The sequence below is a fragment of the Hyperolius riggenbachi genome, chromosome 8 (assembly GCF_040937935.1).
Source record: "Hyperolius riggenbachi isolate aHypRig1 chromosome 8, aHypRig1.pri, whole genome shotgun sequence".
Lineage (NCBI taxonomy): Eukaryota > Metazoa > Chordata > Amphibia > Anura > Hyperoliidae > Hyperolius > Hyperolius riggenbachi.
The window spans coordinates 41,647,740-41,666,868 of record NC_090653.1 but is presented as its reverse complement, the minus strand read 5'-3'; the positions used below and the strand labels follow the sequence as shown (position 1 = coordinate 41,666,868).

Here is a 19,129-nt window from a genome sequence, read left to right as displayed (position 1 = left end):
TCAGGTATGTAAGTGGCTGACTCAGTCCTGACTCAGACAGGAAGCGACTACAGTGTGACCCTCACTGATGAGAAATTCCAACTACAAAACACTTTCCTAGCAGAAAATGGCTTCTGAGAGCAAGAAAAGAAGTACAAATGGGAATTTCTTAAAAAAAGGGTTGTGCAGGCGTTACGCACTGGAGTTGCCAATAGTAAAAATATCCATACCCGAGGTGACATGATGAGATAGACTTGTGTATGTACAGTGCCTAGCATACAAATAACTATACAGTGTTCCTTTTTTTCTTTCTCTGTCTGAAAGAGTTAAAAACATCAGGGCCCATATGCAATTCCCTTTTTCACCTGAGTTTTCTCCTAGGTGATAATTTTTCATCTCGATTTTAAAATAACTTTCCAGCACTTTTCAACTTAAAGTACCAAAAAGTAGGTAACAAAGTTCTATCAAAATTATTTTGCTCATTTTCTTGCTTGCTGGTGGCTTAAAAAGGCATTTTATTGACAAGTTCAAAAATATCGCCTTGGTGAAAACTCAGGAGAAAAAGTGAATTGCGTACGGGCCCGGGTATGTAAGTGGCTGACTCAGTCCTGACTCAGACAGGAAGTGACTACATTGTGACCCTCACTGATAAGAAATTCCAACTATAAAACACTTTCCTAGCAGAAAATGGCTTCTGAGAGCAAGAAAGAGGTAAAAAGGGGAATTTCTTATCAGTGAGGGTCACACTGTAGTCACTTCCTGTCTGAGTCAGGACTGAGTCAGCCACTTGTATACTTGATATTTAACTCTTTCAGGCAGAGAAAGAAAAAAAGGAACACAGCATAGTTATTTGTGTGCTAGGCACTGTACATACACGTCTATCTCATGTCACATGTCACTTCGGGAATCCTTTAAGCGCTCTTGCAGAGGAATTTTTTTTAACTTCCTGACGTTAGACAGGAAGTGAACTTTTTCACCCGGAAATGAATGAATACAATGTATTTATTCATAGAAGTGCTGTAGAAATCGCTATACAAAGCGCTTTTTCGAGTGCTCTGTGATTTCCCTATACCTTCCATTATAGGCATATCGCCCCAAAAATGGTACAGGCGGCACTTTTTGGAGCGGATCGGAATCGAACCGCTCAGATGTGAACACTCTCATAGGGAATCGTTTAGGGCGATTTCCAAAAACGCCAGCGCTTAAAAGATCCCCCAAAACTCTAGGTGTGAACAAGCCCTTATAACTGAGAGCAACTGATTAAGTGTAAAAGGGGTCTTCCCGTTCCTCCTACAGTCCCCGCATTCCAGTGCTGGATTCGCCGTTAGACTCCGACCGATGGGCCAGAGATTGCTCTCTCTTTAGCTGCGGGAGGCTTTGGTAGTCTTCAAAAGCCTGAGTGCTCACAAAGACGCGCCGTTCCGTACTGCACATGCGCAAGCACGCTCTCTCGTGCATGTAAAGTACGGAGCGGACCATCTTCAGGTATGTGTTTGTTTTGTTTTTTACTTCAGACTCCCTTTAAAGAAAACCTGTAGGGAAAAAATCCTGCAGAGGGTTCCCCTGTCCTCCTACGCCAGATCATTGCAGCGCTGTTCCCTACGCCAGAGCTGGATTTGCCATAAGGCACATGCCTACAGGCCAGTGTTGCCAACCTCGCAAAACATGTTTTACTTACAAAGCTCTAAAAATTTACTGACAGAACTTTTTTTTTACTGATGTCCCGTGTGCAATACACCGGCAACCATGGGAGCGCCAATGAGGAAGGAAAAAGTGCAGATACAGCAGTGGACACCGGGCAGGTAAAGTATAAGCATGAGCACAGTTTGGAGGAAGCAGCCAGGGGTTTTCCGTTGCATTCGTAATTATTGCACGCCGTAACGGCTGCACACCCAATCGAGCATGTTGGCCTAAGATTTTACAGCATGTCTGGTTGATGCATGCAACCAATTTGGACATGCATTTGGCAGAACTGATTTTCAACAGATTCGATAATAATTATGGAATCTGATGGCCTTCAAGTCTACTGATGTGTGGCCACCTTTAGCTAAAGCTGTGTACATTCCAGAGTGACACAGGAACTGATAAACAGTAAGTGCTGTAATCTACAGGGGAAGAGACCGTCTGATTTTACTGACACCACAAAATTATCACGGACCTTACTGACAGCCCAGATTTGTTTACTTTTGTACTGACTGTCAGTAAATTTACTGACGGTTGGCAACAATGCTACAGGCGCCTGATGATGGGAAGGCGGATCACTCGCTTTCCTGAGCACCTCCCTGCCTCCTTCCCTATGCAGAGTTCTGAGCAGAGTGTAAATGAGGTTACTCACTCGGGTCTCTGCATTCCACTAACCAGATCTCCCTTCAGTCAGGGGCACCTCTAGCTACTTAATACTGAGGTTCCTCTAGCTACCTAATACTTGGGGGCACCCCTAGCGACTTAATGCTGAGGGTACCTCTGGCTACCTAATGCTAAGGGACACCTGTAGCTACCTATGGCGGGCAAGAGAAGTAAGGGAGAAATATCAGCTGGGCCAGCCAGCACACCTTGCAGTGCAGTTCGGGAGTTTGTAGGCTCATGGAGGGTGAAATCTAAGGTGTCAGGACATCTGTGCCTATAGGCTCCTGTGACGTAAATCCAGGTTTGCCCTCCGCAAAACTCGATGGCTTGCACATGGGCAGTAGCACGAAACCCAATCGGGCTCAGTTTTTCCCGCCAAAAGCTCCGTACTACTGTGCAGGCGCAATATGGCTGTACTTCGCGCGTGCCAGCGCTGGTCCAGGAGCTACCCTCCCCTGAGGTAAGTATCAGTTTTCTTGCATTTTCTAATGTCACATCTTTACTTTCAGAGAACTTTCGTTAGCAGATTACAGGCAAAACAAAAAAGCATTTAAAACAGGAATTACAAAAACGTATAGAATGTGGGAGATTCTTTTGCTAAACACATTTGAATTATTCTTCAAAAGCATAACATATTGAGCTGACTTGGAATCAATAAATATGGAGTTACATTTAAAGGACACCTGAATTGGGGGGAGACAAAGGCTGCCATATTTATTTCCTTTTAAAGTTTAAAATTTAAACCATACCAGTTGCCTGGCTATCCTGCTGATCACTTTGGCTGCAGTAGTATTTGGATCATGCACCTGAAACAAGCATGCAGCTTGCAACTGTAGTCTGTCTAGATTAAAGAGAACCTGTAGTGAGTACAAATATTTAAAATAAACACATGAGGTAACTTCAAATGAACATTACCTAGTTACCTTGCCATCAGTTCCTCTCAGAAGCTCACCATTTTCTTCTGACAATAATCCCTTCCAGTTCTGACAATATTTTGTCAGATCTGAAATATATCAGTTGCTGTCAATAAAATATCAGTTGCTGTCAGTTATAGCTGAGAGGACAACTGATGTTCCAGGTAATGTCCATGTTTCCCTATGGCTCAAGTGGGCGATGTTACAGTTTAACAGTGTGCTGACCAGAAAGGTGTTATGGGTAATGGCCATTTTTCAAAATGGAGGACGGAAAATTCCCTTAATCACAGTGAACAAACAAGACGTGGGACAGGAGAAAGACACTGAGGAGTAGTCTACATGGAAGGTAAGTATGACTTGTTTATGCTTATTTTGACTTTTAATTTTCAGTTTAGGTTTTCTTTAAGTCAGACCTCAATCAGAAACATATGATCTGCATGCTCAATCAGGGTCTATGGCTAAAAGTATTAGAGGCAGAGGATCAGCAGGACAGCCAGGTAGCTAGTATTGTTTAAAAGGAAATGGATATGGCAGCATCTACATGCCTCTCACTTCAGTTCAGTTGATTTAGTACATTACAATGAGATTGGCTGCTACAAGGAACGGCCCTTTACATATCATGTTATACTGCAGTGGTGAATGCTTACGAAGAGATCAGTTTTAGCCTAGGGTAAGCAGCAGGTCCTCTTCACAGGAACATTTTCCCCAAAGCCTTACTGATCTGCGCCTGAGCAACCTTCTCCTTCTCCCGCACCCTCACTAACTCCCTTCTTGCTTCCTTGTTTCCAGAGTCCAGTTTCAGCAGCAGCTCCAGGTCCCCCCTTGCCCCCTGCCAGTCAGACATGCCCTCTCTAGCCACCCCTCTCCTATAGAGAGCCTTGAGATGGTTCGGGTCCATGTCCAGAATGCGGGTGCACCTCATCTCGGCTTCTCGGAATCGCCCCTTCTTGAGATCGCAAGCGGCCAAGTTGGAGAGAAGGGCCACTTTCTCTTCCTCAGCTTCCCCAGGAGTGCAAACCAAAAGTCTGAGCCCTCTGGCGTAACGCCTCTCCGCCCCTTCAATGTTGCCCTCTCTGAAAGCCTTGCCACCCTGTTCCCTGTCTCTTCTAGCCCTTTGGATCTTCTCGTTGGGTTCTAGCTCCCAGGCTTCTTTGCCGTCTTCAAAGCATTTCAACCGCAAGACAAAATGCAACCCATTCACGCTGTCTACTCGGCATACTTCTCCAGGAAGCATGGTTTCTACACACTGGTCAACTAGCCGGTCCTGTGCGGAGTCCCCCTCCCCAAGTTCTATCTCAGTCCAGCTTCCAGCAGGATATCCAGGTCCAGCAGAGGAGCAGAACTGTGGTGGAGGGTCAGCGAGGTGTTCCAGAAATATCACACATGGGGCATTTCCCTTGGGCTTGTTCACTCCGGACCCTGGCTCTAGAATGGTCTTTGTGAAGCTCCCGTCCGGACAGTGCCATGTTGTAGAGCCTAGCGAGGCCTGCACATCCTCCATCTCAAGTCAGCGGTCCAGGTTGGACCAAACCACTTTACCTGCATGGTGAAAAAGAAAACCCCTAATTGTTGAGTCGTGTATGAAAGTGATGCCTGATACACACAATTATTAATTTATTATATTTATAAAGGGCCAACATATTATGCAGCGCTGGACATTAGTTTAGGTTACAGACAATATTTAGGGGTGACATACAGCAATATGATAATACAGGAATAAGAGAAAAAACAGATCATGCAGCACAATATGAGTACAAGGTAATGCTTAGTCCAGTAGTCCTCAAACTAAGGCCTGTGGGCTGAATGTGGCCCTCTGAGGCTTTTTTACCCCCCCCCCCCCCACACACACACACACAAAATGTATTATAGATGTGGTCAGGTACATCTTTAACCCCCCTGGCGGTATAATTCCCGCAACTGCGCAGCCGCGGGAGGGTTTTTTTCACTTTTTTTTTAAGCATGTAGCTAGCCTAGCGCTAGCTACATGCTTCCCCCCTCCCTGCGGCGTCCGCACGTCCCCTCCGATCGCCGCTGGAGCTGCTTGCCCATAAGGAAATCCCGTTCTGAACGGGATTTCTTTGAGGGCTTCCCCCGTCGCCATGGCGACGAACGGAGTGACGTCATTGACGTCACAGGGAGTCCCGGTCCACCCCATAGCGCAGCCTGGCAGCGATTGGCCAGGCTGCGCAAGGGGTATGCGGGGGGGGGCCTGTATCCGCGGCGGGTAGCGGCGCATCGGCAGTGGCGATCAGACCAAACACGCAGCTAGCAAAGTGCTAGCTACGTGTTTGAAAAAAAAAATTATGTAAATCGGCCCAGCAGGGCCTGAGCGGCACCCTCCGGCGGCTTACCCTGTGTCACACACAGGGTTACCGCCAAGGAGGTTAAATATTGGTGGTCCGCATATAGAATGAAGCCAGAAAACTGTAATTCGCTGGTTTCCAATCAAATTCCACATCAGGTGACACTGCTGTCCAATTGGAGTGCAGGTTGCCACCTGGGTATGCTTCACTGTCTGGCCCGCAAAGACTTCTACATCATTTTATGTATACTCCGGCCCCCCAGCAGTCTGACGTATGTTGACCCGGCCCTCGACCCAAAACGTTTGGGGACCCTTGGCTTAGCCAGTCATCTGGATGGAGCATGGAGATTAGGCAAGTTGAGTTCACTCAGATGCATAGCATGGGTGCACAGTAATGGAGGTGCATGATCAGGTAGGACACAAAAGGAGGAGGACCCTGCCCAAAGGCTTACAATCTAGAGGGACTATGGATTATTTCCAGCATGTCCAATCTGATTTCCGATCGATTTTTCACAGAAGTGATCTGAAAATCGATCGGAAATGCTGGAAATAATCAATCCATCAAGAACTCTGCCAGAAAATCTCATCGTGTGTGTGTATTAAGGCCCATACACACGTCGGATTTTAGCGAACGACCCACGGATCGCTGGTAACCAGTCTTATCACCCGAACGATAGTCTGTACACACGTCGGATTTGACGCGAAAACGTCCAAACGACGGAACGTTCAACCGACGGGTCGTTCGCTAAAATCCGACGTGTGTATGGGCCTTTAGGCATAAGCTTTGTGCACATCACAAACAGTTAATTAAAGCTTTGTCATGTATCCCTTTTCTTCTAAACAGCTGGGCTAGTAGGTTTAAAGGGGAACTGAAGAGAGAGGTATATGGAGGCTGTCATGTTTATTTCCTGTTAGACAATTCCAGTTGCCTGGCAGCCCTGCTGATCCTCTGCCTCTAATACTATTAGCCATGGCCCCTGAACAAGCATGCAGCAGATCAGGTGTTTCAGTGGTTCAGACTTATAAGTCTGATCTGACAAGACTAGCTGCATGCTTGTTTCTGGTTTTAATCAGATACTACTGCAGAGAAATAGACCAGCAGGGCTGCCAGGCAACTGGTATTGATTACAAGGAAATAAACATGACAGCCTCCATATACCTCTCTCTTCAGTTCCCCTTTAAAGAGAGCCTGTCCTCCTAAAAGCACAGTAGTAGCCACTTCTGAGAACAGCCTGACAGGATCCAAATCTTTGTCTTCCAGTTGTATGCCGGAGAAGGAGGAGCTGCGATCCCAGGAACACTCTGTGCTGTACTCATTTTTTTTTTTTTTTTTAAACAGAAACAAATATGACATCCTCTTTAAATCACTTGTTAGCCTGTCGGCGTACTGAACTAGCCCTGTATTCGAATGCAACGCAAATTATAGAGATGATCAGTTTCTCCAATGTAAAGCATGTGATCGACATGTAAATCTGTGCTTCCTGCTTTTAGCCTTTATAGGAAGCAGAAGTGGATCATGATCATATGATTACAACTGGCCAATCAGCAGGGCTGGATTTACCATAAGGCATTGTAGGCTCGTGCCTATAGGCGCCTGGTGATGGAAAGGCGGCTCCCTTTCCTCCCCGAGTGCCTCCCTTCCTCCTTCCCTATGCAGAGTCCTGATGGGTGTGTAAATGAGAGGTTACGTACCCTCTTCTTTGCATTCCACTGACGAGATATCCTTTCAATCAGGGGCACCTCTAGCTACTTAATACTGAGGTATCTTTAGCTGCCTAATACTTGGGGACACCACTAGCTACTTAATATTGAGGATACCTCTAGCTACCTATTACTAAGAGGCACCTGTAGCTACCTATGACAGGCAAGGGAAGTAAGGGAGAAGTAACAGCTGGGACAGCCAGCGCACCTGCAGTGCCCTTCGGTGGAAGTTTGTAGGTTCATGCGTCGAAGGTGCCAGGACATCTGTGCCTACAGGCTCCTATGAGATAAGTCCGGGCCTGCCAATCAGAGGCTATTTAATTATTACCTTTTGAAAGGGACCTGAACTCAGAACTTCCCTTCTGCTCTTAAAGATAAGCAACAGCATAATAACAATTAAAACTATTGGGAACTTAAAAAAAAAAAAGCTAACAGATACTTACCTAAGGAGAGGGAAGGTTCTGGGTCCTACGGATCCCTCATTCCAGCGTTGGCTCCCCCGTTTGAATCCCACACCGGAGGAGGCTTCAGAAGTCTTCGGGAGCTGAGTTCCCCCGAAGGGCAGCTCTGTACTGCGCATGCGTGAGAGTGCGAGAAAGCGTGTCCGTGCAGGCGCAGTACAGAGCTGCCTGTCTTTGGTGCACTCGGGCTCCTGGAGACTTCCGAATCTTTCTGCAGCAGCAGAGAGCAGTATTCGACTGATTGGTCAAATATTGCTAGGGGGGGTGACATCGCTGTAGCGAGAGATTAGTGAGAGGAGCGGAAAGGTTCTATAGAACCCAGAGCATTCCGCTCCGTAGGTGTCTGATTTTTTTTTTTTTAGGTTCCCATTAGCTTTAAAGAAAAACATTTCTTTGTTACAGGTGGTACGCATCCAGCAATAAATATGAAGTGTCAACTTCCTGCTTTCACCCTGTGTTTACAAATTATCTGCTCTGCTGAGATTCCTGAGCTGACAGCTGAGAGATGAAATTACACTTGTGATTAGTGACGGAAAGGGGGGGGGGGGGGGGGGGGGGAGTACACAGGCTAAACTGTCTAAATACGTACAGGGTGCATTTCTCTGTGTTTTCCTTCTGTCCTGTGCAACGGTCCACTTTAATGGCACCCTTTAGTTTTTTTCATAGAGCTTTTTTTACTTTTGATGATTTTAGCAAACGTAACATGTCATTTATGAAACATACTGAATGGTGCGCAGGTACTCTTGCAGAAAGAGACTGCGGCACTCTCAGGCTCCCAGCCACTGCAAAGCGTGCGTGTCTTACCTGACAAAACAGCTCAGAGCGCTACGTGATAATTTACTTCATTTTGCCTGACTAGTCATTATTCCAGCGCAGCCTTACAAGAGGGTACAATGTGCTGTGACTTCCATAGCAACTGCAAAATCACACGTTCAGCCTACAGATTTACCCAGACAAAGGGAACTCATTGGGCTCATTTGTCCTGATAAAGGGGAGAGATTTTGTTTTATCACTACAAGAAATTAGACCAGCGAAAAGGGCCTGCCCAGGGATGAGGCTGATTAGCTAGCCATACACCGTGCAACCCAACGGAAGATCAGGGAAGGGATGGAAATCTTCCAATACCTGTTGTGTATCTGGACTTCCACCCTGAGGCCCCATCTACACCATACAATTTTTTGTCTGATTCAAATTGATTCATTGATTCGATTCAATCCGACATGTCCGATCGGGATTCAATTTGCCATTGCAATGGCAAATTGAATCGAATGCTGATCGGACATGTCGGATTGCATCAAATCGAATCAATGAATCGAATCAAATTGAATCCAATCGGACAAAAAAATTGTATGGTGTAGATGGGGCTTAATGCCGGCTTCAGGCTGCATATTGGCTGCAGCGTTGCAGTGCGGCCCAGAGGATTACCGCATTAGTATGCGGTAATCCCCTTCTGACCGGGATCCAAACAGGAAGTGACGCTCGCATGTGGTCACTTCCTGTTTTAGAGATACGGAAGTGAACAGAAGCATATTGTAAAAATAAGTTTCCGCACATGCGTGCCACAACGCCAACATTGAAGCAAACCATGCACTGCCATAGACTTACATGATAATTCACGAAGAATAGAGAATCCAGGAGCACTCATCATAAATCTCCAGCACTTTTTAATGATTCTTCATTTAAAATGCTTATAGCAATCAGATAGTGATTAAAAAGGTACACAATACTTATCGGACACAGGCAGCAGTATGGAGGAGCGGAGGATGGTCAACGATCGTTTCACCCAGTGGGCTTTCTCAAGACTGTGCATCAGCCCCAGCTACCTGTCCACTAGTTCCAATGTGTAAACTTTCCACTTTAAAGTGAACCAGAGACAAAGCACCCTCATGTATTTACCATATATATCAGTGGGAACATTAGAGAACAACACCTTCCCTGATCGCTGTTTCATCCTTCACTGCTCAGCTTGCGGCTTAGCAGCCCTGATAAAATCCCCGACTGAGCATTCAGTCTGGCTATGCTCAGGAATCATTATCATCGTTAAGAGGCTCTAGCAGGACGTTTTTATAAGTCAGCTTGTCATTGAGGGCTCGTTGCCACTATTGCGTTGCGAAATCGCTGCGGCAAAATTCGCATGCGGATGCGAATTTTCGTGCGAATTCGCATTGGATGACGATGTATGCGAATTTAACCATGGCAATGCCGGTGTGCTTTTTCCATTGATTTTTCGCATGAAAATTCGCATACCAAAACAGCATGCGAATTCCCTATTAAATACATTAGCGGCGATTCGCATGCATTCCACTCGCAGGCGAATTCTGCGGCTCTTTTGTGCGCTTTTTCACCGCTGAAAAAAACGCACCTCAACAACGCTACAGTGGAAACAGGCCCATCCACTTGCATTACATGTGCGTATCTGCATGCGTTGGACGCATGCGGATTCGCGATAGTGGAAACGAGCCCTGAGTGGTTAAAGTACACCTTTAAAAAAAAAAAAGTTGTATACTTACGTCAGTAGGGGAATGATCTAGAGGCTTCACCTCCACTGCCTACCAGGATCCTTCTTATGTTTGTGACCACGGTCCCCTCTGTGTATAAGTGCCGCCTCACTGTGCAAGCACCAGTAGCGCAGAGCCGCACATGCATTGAGAAAAAAAAACCTGTGCCCGAGTGGCTCCATACTACTGCGCAGGCTGTGCACTAAACCTGCACAGTGCGCCCATGCTTGTACATGGAGGGGAGTGTAGCTGCAAGCAATCATTGACTTTTTCGAGGGTGGTTTAGAGGGTCTCAGTACAGTAGGGAGACCGGGAAGCCTCTACTGAGGGGAGTATCTTTTTTTTTTGCGGTGAGGATGCAACGACATTACAGGTACACTAAACACTATATGCCGTTAGACTACAGCCTCTCCCGCTCGAGCGAGACTTTCCACCCAGTCACCTTTATGATTGGTGCCCAGAGGCTGGCAGTCCCAGAGCAGGCCTTGCATGTGCATGAATGCACAGTAGAGCTGTGGACATGTAATGTACATGTATGCATGCAGCTTGGAAGAGGACCGATCAAATTCTATAGCCGTGACAAAAACCCATCTTCAGGTCAGACCAACCAGACACAATCACAAAACCGCCCATGTGACGTGCATCTGTCAGAACTCCTCTTTCGCCAGAGGTGGAGCTGCATGCTTGTTGGTGCGGCGTGGTTACCTGGCAGCATGTAACCGCCTCATGTCGCACCTGAGTGTTGCCATGATCTGATGTGACTACATGCAACAGTCGTTTCTCCACTGCCTATGCTGAGCCAGGGCCAGTGCCCGGGGGATGAGCTGACGGGCAGTGAGTACATCACCTGCACCTGCCCAAATCAAACGGCATGTAACAGTCGTCTCTCCAGTGCCTTTGCTGAGCATGGGCCAGTGCTCGGGGGAGGAGCTGACAGGCAATGAGTGCACCCCCTGCACCTACACAAATCAAACTGGCCTTATTAAAGTGTGACCACAGACCAGAGAAAGAGCAAACAAATGTAAAAGTTCTAAATTACAAATGTTGTACCTGGTAAAGCAAACCTGTAGCTCCGTGAATGAGTGCGACACACTGCACAGGCGCCAGTAGAGTTCGCAGTGGCACAGAGCATCTCATGCACGAGCAGCTCCATGCTACTGCAAAGGCTGTACTTTGTGCCTGCGCAGCCTGTGTCTATGCTACTGTGAAGTCTGCCTGCGCAGCCACTCTTATACGTTTTTTTTTAAGCGCTGGCGATTTTGTAAATCACTCTAATAGCGTTTATGCATTGATTTCCTTTGAGAATGTTCATATATGAGCGCTCTGCTTCCTACTGAATCACAAACACAACTCCTGTACCATTTTCTGAGCGTTTGTGGTCAATAGAAAGTATAGGGAAATCGCAATGAGCTTGAAAAAGCACTTTGAACAGCGATTTCCCGAGCACTTTAATGTATAAATACAATATTTATTAATTTCTGGGTACAAGCGTTCACTTCCTGACTAACATCAGGAAGTGTAAAAATTAATCACTCAGCAAAAGCGCTTTTCTAAGCGCAAGGAAAAGCGCTTTAAAAGACACAAACCGCCCATCGCTTGCGATAGCGCTGGCAATTTATAATGTGAACAAGGCCTAAGGGCTGATGTACACTCTGGCCTGGTGCACACCAAAAACCGCTAGCAGATCCGCAAAATGCTAGCAGATTTTGAAACGCTTTTTCTTCTTTTACCGTAGCGTTTCACCTAGCATTTTGCGGTTTTGTGAAGCGTTTTTGGGGTAGTAGATTTCATGTATTGTTACAGTAAAGCTGTTACTGAACAGCTTCTGTAACAAAAAACGCCTGGCAAACCGCTCTGAAGTGCCGTTTTTCAGAGCGGTTTGCGTTTTTCCTATACTTAACATTGAGGCAGAAACGCCTCCGCAATCCAAAATCTGCAGCAGCCCGGGAGTATGCGTTTCTGCAAAACGCCTCCCGCTCTGGTGTGCACCAGCCCATTGAAATACATTACCCTAGCGGATCCGCACCCGCAAGTGGATCGCAAACCGCAGCAAAACCGCTCTGGTGTGCACTAGGCCTACAAGAGCTTTTCTAAGCGCTTTGTGATTTTAAAAGCTCCTGCTAATGTTATCCTAAGTGTGTGAGTGTTCACACTAGAGCGATGTGATTTTGTAAAAATCCCCCATAGCATTGCATTAGCAAGAGCTTTTCAAGTCAGTAGCGTTTAAAATAAGCTCTTGTAGTATGAACCAGTCCTAAAGGGGAGAAAAGTCACAAAGTCAAACTGTAAGCTCCTATCTAGTAAGGACAATACACATGCGTGCGAGTCGTGTAGCTGCAAGAGCAAAGATGGCGAGATGCAAATAATTATAACCAGCATACAAATGACACGTTGTAAAATGAAAAATTATAGCACTACAGAAATAATTACTAATAACTGCTTACTAGTCCAAGGCTACACAGTTTGGACTGCAATACCCAGCATGCACTGCATATACATGGTTTCTGCCCTTTAGAGGAAGATCTAGTACTACTACCACCACTAGAGCATGCTGGGACTTGTAGTTCCATTTAGTTGTAAGAAAAGAAAAAAAAAGTCCTAGATCCTACCGCAGCAAAAATACAGTAACCAACATGCATTGCAGAGACCTAATAGAAAAGGTAGTCAACATTCTGGGACTTGTAATTCTATAAAAGCACAATTTATCTTTGGAGCACTACAATGGTCTGCATACTACAGGCACAGATAGTTTGGAGGAATATTATAAAGCAGTGGCATTCACAGCATTCTGGGAATTATAGTATCATAGCAGCTGTAGAACTACAATGTTCATCATGTCTTGTATATATTTGCACTCTGCCTATAGGATACAATCAGGGCCAGGCAGAGGCGAGAGAGGCTCCAGCCTCAGGGCGCAGTGTAGGAGGGGGCGCACAACTCACTCAGCTATCATTCCCCTATTGTGCTTGAAGCAGAAAGAAATAAGAAAAGGGGGTACCTGGCAGTGATTGCAAGCCAGATAACTAGAGATTAAGGTGATGGGTCTCTGAGGCGGAGCAGTGCTTTTCAGCTCTGCTAGATTTGGGCGCAGCCGGCGCCTCCATAGACTACAATAGGAATCATTCCTATTGCAGCGCTCAGTGAGTAACGTCGGCTCCGTTAGAAGACGGAGCCGAGGTTGCTTAAAAAACACAATAATTCGGCCTCCAGTAATCACTGGAAGCCGAATTATTTCATTCCCCCACTATCCATGGCGGCCTGGAGGGGGAATAGTAATTAAAATGGCCCGGACTTGTGCAGAAGCAGGATCAGCCATATAACAGCTGTATCCTGCGCCCAAGTCTACTGGCACCGATTTCAAATGTACTCCTCTGAGGCGCCTCGTAGTGTAATAGCAATCAGTGTGTGACAGCTGGGATGGAGGGGCGCACTTTGTTGTCTCAGCCTTGGGTGCTGCAGAACCTTGTCCTGGCTCTGGATACAATACAGAAAAGCAACAGGACTACAATGACCAGAGTGCATCACACAGATCTAGAAAAGCTGACAAGCCAAAAGCATGCTGGGACTTGTAGTTTTTTGGCTGCATCATGCCTCTTAGCAGGAGAACCACAATGCTCATCATGCCTTGTATAGGTTTGCATGCTGCCTATAGGATACAATACAGAGAAACAAGCAACAGGACTACAATGAATCACACAGATCTAGAAAGGGAGACAAGTCAAAAGCATGCTGTGACTTGTAGTTCTCTGGCAGCATCATGCCTCTTAGCAGGACTACAATACTATAACACAGAGGCCTTCAGACTTCAGAGCACACTGGGACCTGTTGCTCCTATATAGGAGCTCTGCCCTGCAATGCATAGGAACATGTAGCTGCAAGACTACAGTGACCAGCATGCCTTGCGCACACCAAGCCACAGTGAGCAGTCAAATGCATTCTGGGACTTGTAGTCCTCTGGCAGCACCCCACACTTACATAATCACAACGCTACACACGCTCTGAACTACAGACGCAGAGGATGACTGACGGAAGGTTACAGCGCAGGGTTTGCATGGCATGCTGGGAGATGTAGTCCCCCCTCCCCCCAGCACCTGCAGGACTACAAGGCTCAACATGCTTTGAATGGAGATGAGATGCTGACAGCTCTGCTCACCTTGCTGCAGGCTGGGCTGGGACTTCACCAGGAAGTGGTGGGAGGGGCCTGATTTCCCAGCATGCTCCTGTAGCCCCTCCCCTCTCAGCACTGCAGCCTTGTGTAACTGGAAGGGAGTGGTGATCATCATAACAACTCTTAATAGCCTGCCAGAGACACACAGAGGAGCACTACAGAGCCCAGCCAGAGAGATCAAGAGGAGCACTACAAAGCCCAGCCAGCATGGTGTGACTCATCATTAATGGTAAGCCCAGATTGTACAAGGAACACAATACTGATAGGTAGGGGGGGGGGGGGGGGGGGAATAATATGGCTGCTGACAAGCTACATCAATTATGTTAAAGGACAACTGAAATGAGAAGTATATGGAAGCTGCCATGTTTATTTCCTTTTAAACCATACTAGTTGCCTGGCTGCCCTGCTGGTCTATTTGACTGCAGTAGTGTCTGATTCACACCAGAAACAATCTTATCAGATCTGACAATGATGTCAGAAACACCTGATCTGCTGTATGCTTGTTCAGGGGCTATGGCTAAATGTATTAGAGGCAGAGGATCCGCAGGACAGCCAGGCAACTGGTATTACTTAAAATGAAATAAATGTGGCAGCCTGTATATCCCTCTTACTTCAGTTGTCCTTTAAACTTTATATTTGGTCACAGAAATAGGAGATTGATAATAATTCCCATGTGGCCAGGCAGAAATCCATTACAACAAAAATGGTTTCTAATTCGTAGATTGATATTTATATGTGGTCTGGTGTTGACCAAGTACTATATCATTGCAGTTTAGAAACCACACTCTCGGCTTTTGAGCTATAAAACAAAGCAGAAATAATGACCCTTTGACCTTCCCTACACTAATGGCCCATACTCACGGGCTACAATTCTCGCCGCAACACGCGCCCGTGAGTATGAGGAGCAACACGAGCGCGCACCCCGAACCGTCGCTCGGCGCTGCTGTCGCCAGGCGATTGGCGTGGTCAATCGCCCGGCGACACTTCCCGCCGCAACTGTCGCTAGTCCGCGTGTGTATGCAGACTAGCGACAGCAACCTCTACGGAGACCACGGAGCTTCCAGCGGGGGGGAGGAGGAACGTCGGCGACAGCTTCCGTCGCACCGCTGATCCCTCTTCCGCGTGTGTACGCGGAGGGACGTGGCGACGAGCTGTCGCCGAACTGTCGCGCACACGCTCCCGTGTGCTAGCGACAGTGAAGAAAAGTTGCCCGTGAGTATGGGCCATAACACCTTCTCTCAAGCTGTCTCACTGTACAGGACACTGTATTTGAGTGCAGTGTTCTCCCCAGAATTTTTTTTCCAGCCGGGTGGCATGAAAAAGTAGCCGAGTGTGGCGCAACAAGAGAATGCAGGGCCGGCGTTACTCTGCGCAGCTCTGCTTACAGCGTAGGAGGTGAATGAGGAGGTGAGCCGATGACAGCCGGGTGCTCACCAAAACTAAGAGCTCTAGTGCATAGATTGGAACTGAAGTTTCAGTTCCTATTCTGGAAACAATGAGACACTTTTCTTTGCTAGTAATGTTCTATTTCTTAGCTGTACTACACATATAATTCATTATCTCATAAGTTTACTTTCGTTTCATGTTTGCTTTAAGCTTTACTTACCTGGAGCTTGTTCCAGCCCCTAGCAGTCTATCTGGTCCAGAGCTGCAGTTGAGTCTCTCTCGATCACTCTCTCCTAAGCGAGAGGATGGGCAGAGACGCGCAATCGCGGAAGCCCGTCACCACGACTGTGGTTGGGGATCTTTCGGAGGGGCTAGCGGCACACTGGAGAGCAGCAGAACTGCATTGCTGGACCAGACAGACTGCTAGGGGCTGGACGAAGCATCAGGTAAGGAAAGCTTAAAGAGACACTGAAGCGAAAAAAAAACTATGCTATTTTGATTTGTATGTGTAGTACAGCTAAGAAATAAAACATTAAGATCAGATACATCAGTCTAATTGTTTCCAGTACAGGAAGAGTTAAGAAACTCCAGTTGTTATCTCTATGCAAAAAATCAATTAAGCTCTACAACTTTCAAAGTCCTGGAGAGGGCTGTTATCTGACTTTTATTATCTCAAGTGTTATTGAACTATTTACTTTTTCTCTGCCAGAGGAGAGGTCATTACTTCACAGACTGCTCTGAAAGAATCATTTTGAATGCTGAGTGTTGTGTAATCTGCACATATTAGAGAATGATGCAATGTTAGAAAACACACTATATACCTGAAAATAAAAATATGAGAATATTTTATTTGCTGCTAATCTTCTAGTAATTATTCATAGTACACAACAAATTCATTATATCATATATTTTTTTTCCGCTTCAGTGTCTCTTTAACTTTTCTCTTTAAGTTTGGATATCCTTTACAGTTTTGAAAGTTTGCAAAGATATCCTAGGTATTACCTAAACAACTTTTGTTATGTCTTCCGATTCTCAGATTGATGTATGAGTGTCTTTTCATGAGTTCCTTGGTGTCTAGTGCCCCCCCATATAGTTCCCTGGTGTCTAGTGTCTCCCTTATACAGTACCCTGGTGTCTAGTGTCTCCCTTATACAGTGCCCTGGTGTCTAGTGTCTCCCTTATACAGTACCCTGGTGTCTAGTGTCTCCCTTATACAGTGCCCTGGTGTCTAGTGTCTCCCTTATACAGTGCCCTGGTGTCTAGTGTCTCTCTTATACAGTACCCTGGTGTCTAGTGTCTCCCTTATACAGTGCCCTGGTGTCTAGTGTCTCCCTTATACAGTGCCCTGGTGTCTAGTGTCTCCCTTATACAGTGCCCTGGTGTCTAGTGTCTCCCTTATACAGTACCCTGGTGTCTAGTGTCTCCCTTATACAGTGCCCTGGTGTCTAGTGTCTCCCTTATACAGTGCCCTGGTGTCTAGTGTCTCCCTTATACAGTGCCCTGGTGTCTAGTGTCTCCCTTATACAGTGCCCTGGTGTCTAGTGTCTCCCTTTTACAGTTCCCTGGTATCTAGTGGCTCCCCTATACAGTTCCCTGTTTTCTAATGGCTCCCCTATACAGTTCCCTGTTTTCTAATGGCTCCCCTATACAGTCCCCTGTTTTCTAGTGGCTCCCCTATACAGTTCCCTGTTTTTCTAATGGCTTCCCTATACAGTTCCCTGTTTACTAATGGCTTCCCTATACAGTTCCCTGGTGTCTAGTGGCTTCGCTATATAGTTCCCCGGTGTCTAGTTACCTGGTGTCTAGTGGCTCCGCTATATAGTTCCCTGGTGTCTAGTGGTCCCCCTCCCTCCCCTATACAGTTCTATGGTGTCTAATAGCCCCCAACCTTCACTTATACAGTAACCTGGTGTCTAGTGGCACTCCTCCCTTCACTATACAGTTTTTTTTTTGGTGTCTAATGACCACGATCCCTCCCTTATACAGTTTCCTGGTGTCTAGTGGCTCCCCTATACAATTCCCAGGTGCCTAGTAGACTGCCCCCGCCCCCCATCCTGTGCACCCCCAGGCCCAGTATATGCAGAGTGCCGCTGCACAGTGGTGGACCTGGTTTTTTTTACCTCCAACAATGTCCACCCATTCAATGTCCACTTTCTTCTCTTCATGTCACATGTAATCACGCAGAGTGCAGGCGGAAAACCAGATGGCAGAGAGAGCACCTGCTACAGACTTTATGCGGCTACTCTGCATATACTGGGGGGACTGCATTAAAACTCACATTTACCTTTGTGACCCACATATAATGACTGGTAGGGACACATTTGGCCATCCCTGATCTAGTGTTTTGTTTTTCTGGCACTGTTGAAACCTGCTTCCTTACCACTTTGTAACACTGTCCCCTTTCTTTTACATGGCCAGCGTGCCGCTATGTGGCACGTAAAATAGCTGGATCCGGGCACGGCGAAGGTGTGGGGCAGACGGTCGCAGCCGGTGGCACTACCAGGCCATCATGTGTCCTGCGCCAAGGTGGGTCAATGCAAACTTCTCTCTGTTGTTGTAGGACTCGTTTCACTGTAAGCAGGTCACCTGTCACCCTCATCACCCGCAGGAAGGAGAGTATGGCGGAATGTGACCGGTTCTTCCAGTTCTTTTGTGCATTTTCTTCTGCTGATTTTACTCTAAAGGGGCTCTCCTCATTTTAGACAATAATAGTCCGAGGCTGCCCAGTTGTCCTCACTTGGCCACAAAGCAACATATCCAGGTGTGTCACGTGGCTCTGCCCGCTCTATTCCATGTGCTACCAGCCCATCAAATGAATGTACCCGCCCTCTGCATTGATTTGTAGTGGAAGTGGCCAGCTGCCTGGTAGTGCTAGCCAATCTCCTAATGAGGTGCCTATAATGACATCATTCCATTTGGGTACAGAGATGCCTATTCTAGGCTATTGTTTTTTGATTGGTAGGGTCTATTTCCACCTGGGCGCCACCTCCGTTTCCGAATGGAATGCGGCGCCTCGCTTGTGGGAAGTCCCACCCGGATCGCTATAGCCATGCCATACACTGCTGTAGGGATTTGGATGTGTGCTGCGGTAAACTGCAACATTCCACCTTAATTGGAGATTCCGCTCAAGTGAAAACAGGTCCTTAAGGACTACTGACATCAGGAGGAGGAGAGAAATCAGGCCTTCCAGCAGCAGGCAAGTGCAATGACAGCTTTTGCTGCCCTACTGCTGCCTTACATCACTGCGCTGCGTTTAATAAGGCGGATGTGCAGTGTATTCTCAACTACAGCTCACTTCAAATTGTAGGCTTTCGACACACCCCAAAGTTTGAGAGTATGGAGGGGACCACCTGATATACTGTATATACTCGCAT

The 19,129-nt window shown here is 46.7% G+C and overlaps 1 protein-coding gene and 1 long non-coding RNA gene across 2 annotated transcripts in view; one reads left to right on the top strand and one right to left on the bottom strand.

Annotated features, from left to right (window-relative positions):
• Positions 1–836: 836 nt before the first annotated feature.
• FKBPL (FKBP prolyl isomerase like) lies at positions 837–14,409 on the bottom strand. Its single transcript, XM_068250290.1, has 2 exons — positions 14,355–14,409; positions 837–4,778 (listed from the first exon to the last, which is right to left on the bottom strand). Exon 2 carries the CDS (start codon positions 4,738–4,740, stop codon positions 3,928–3,930), a length of 813 nt encoding a protein of 270 aa, XP_068106391.1. The 5' UTR covers positions 4,741–4,778; positions 14,355–14,409; the 3' UTR covers positions 837–3,927.
• The window catches only part of LOC137528752 (uncharacterized), an 18,748-nt gene continuing 14,027 nt past the window's right edge, over positions 14,409–19,129 (top strand). Inside the window, exons 1-2 of the long non-coding RNA XR_011023461.1 lie at positions 14,409–14,598; positions 18,174–18,281. This is a non-coding gene — a long non-coding RNA (uncharacterized lncRNA). The remainder of the gene's footprint in view (positions 14,599–18,173; positions 18,282–19,129) is intronic.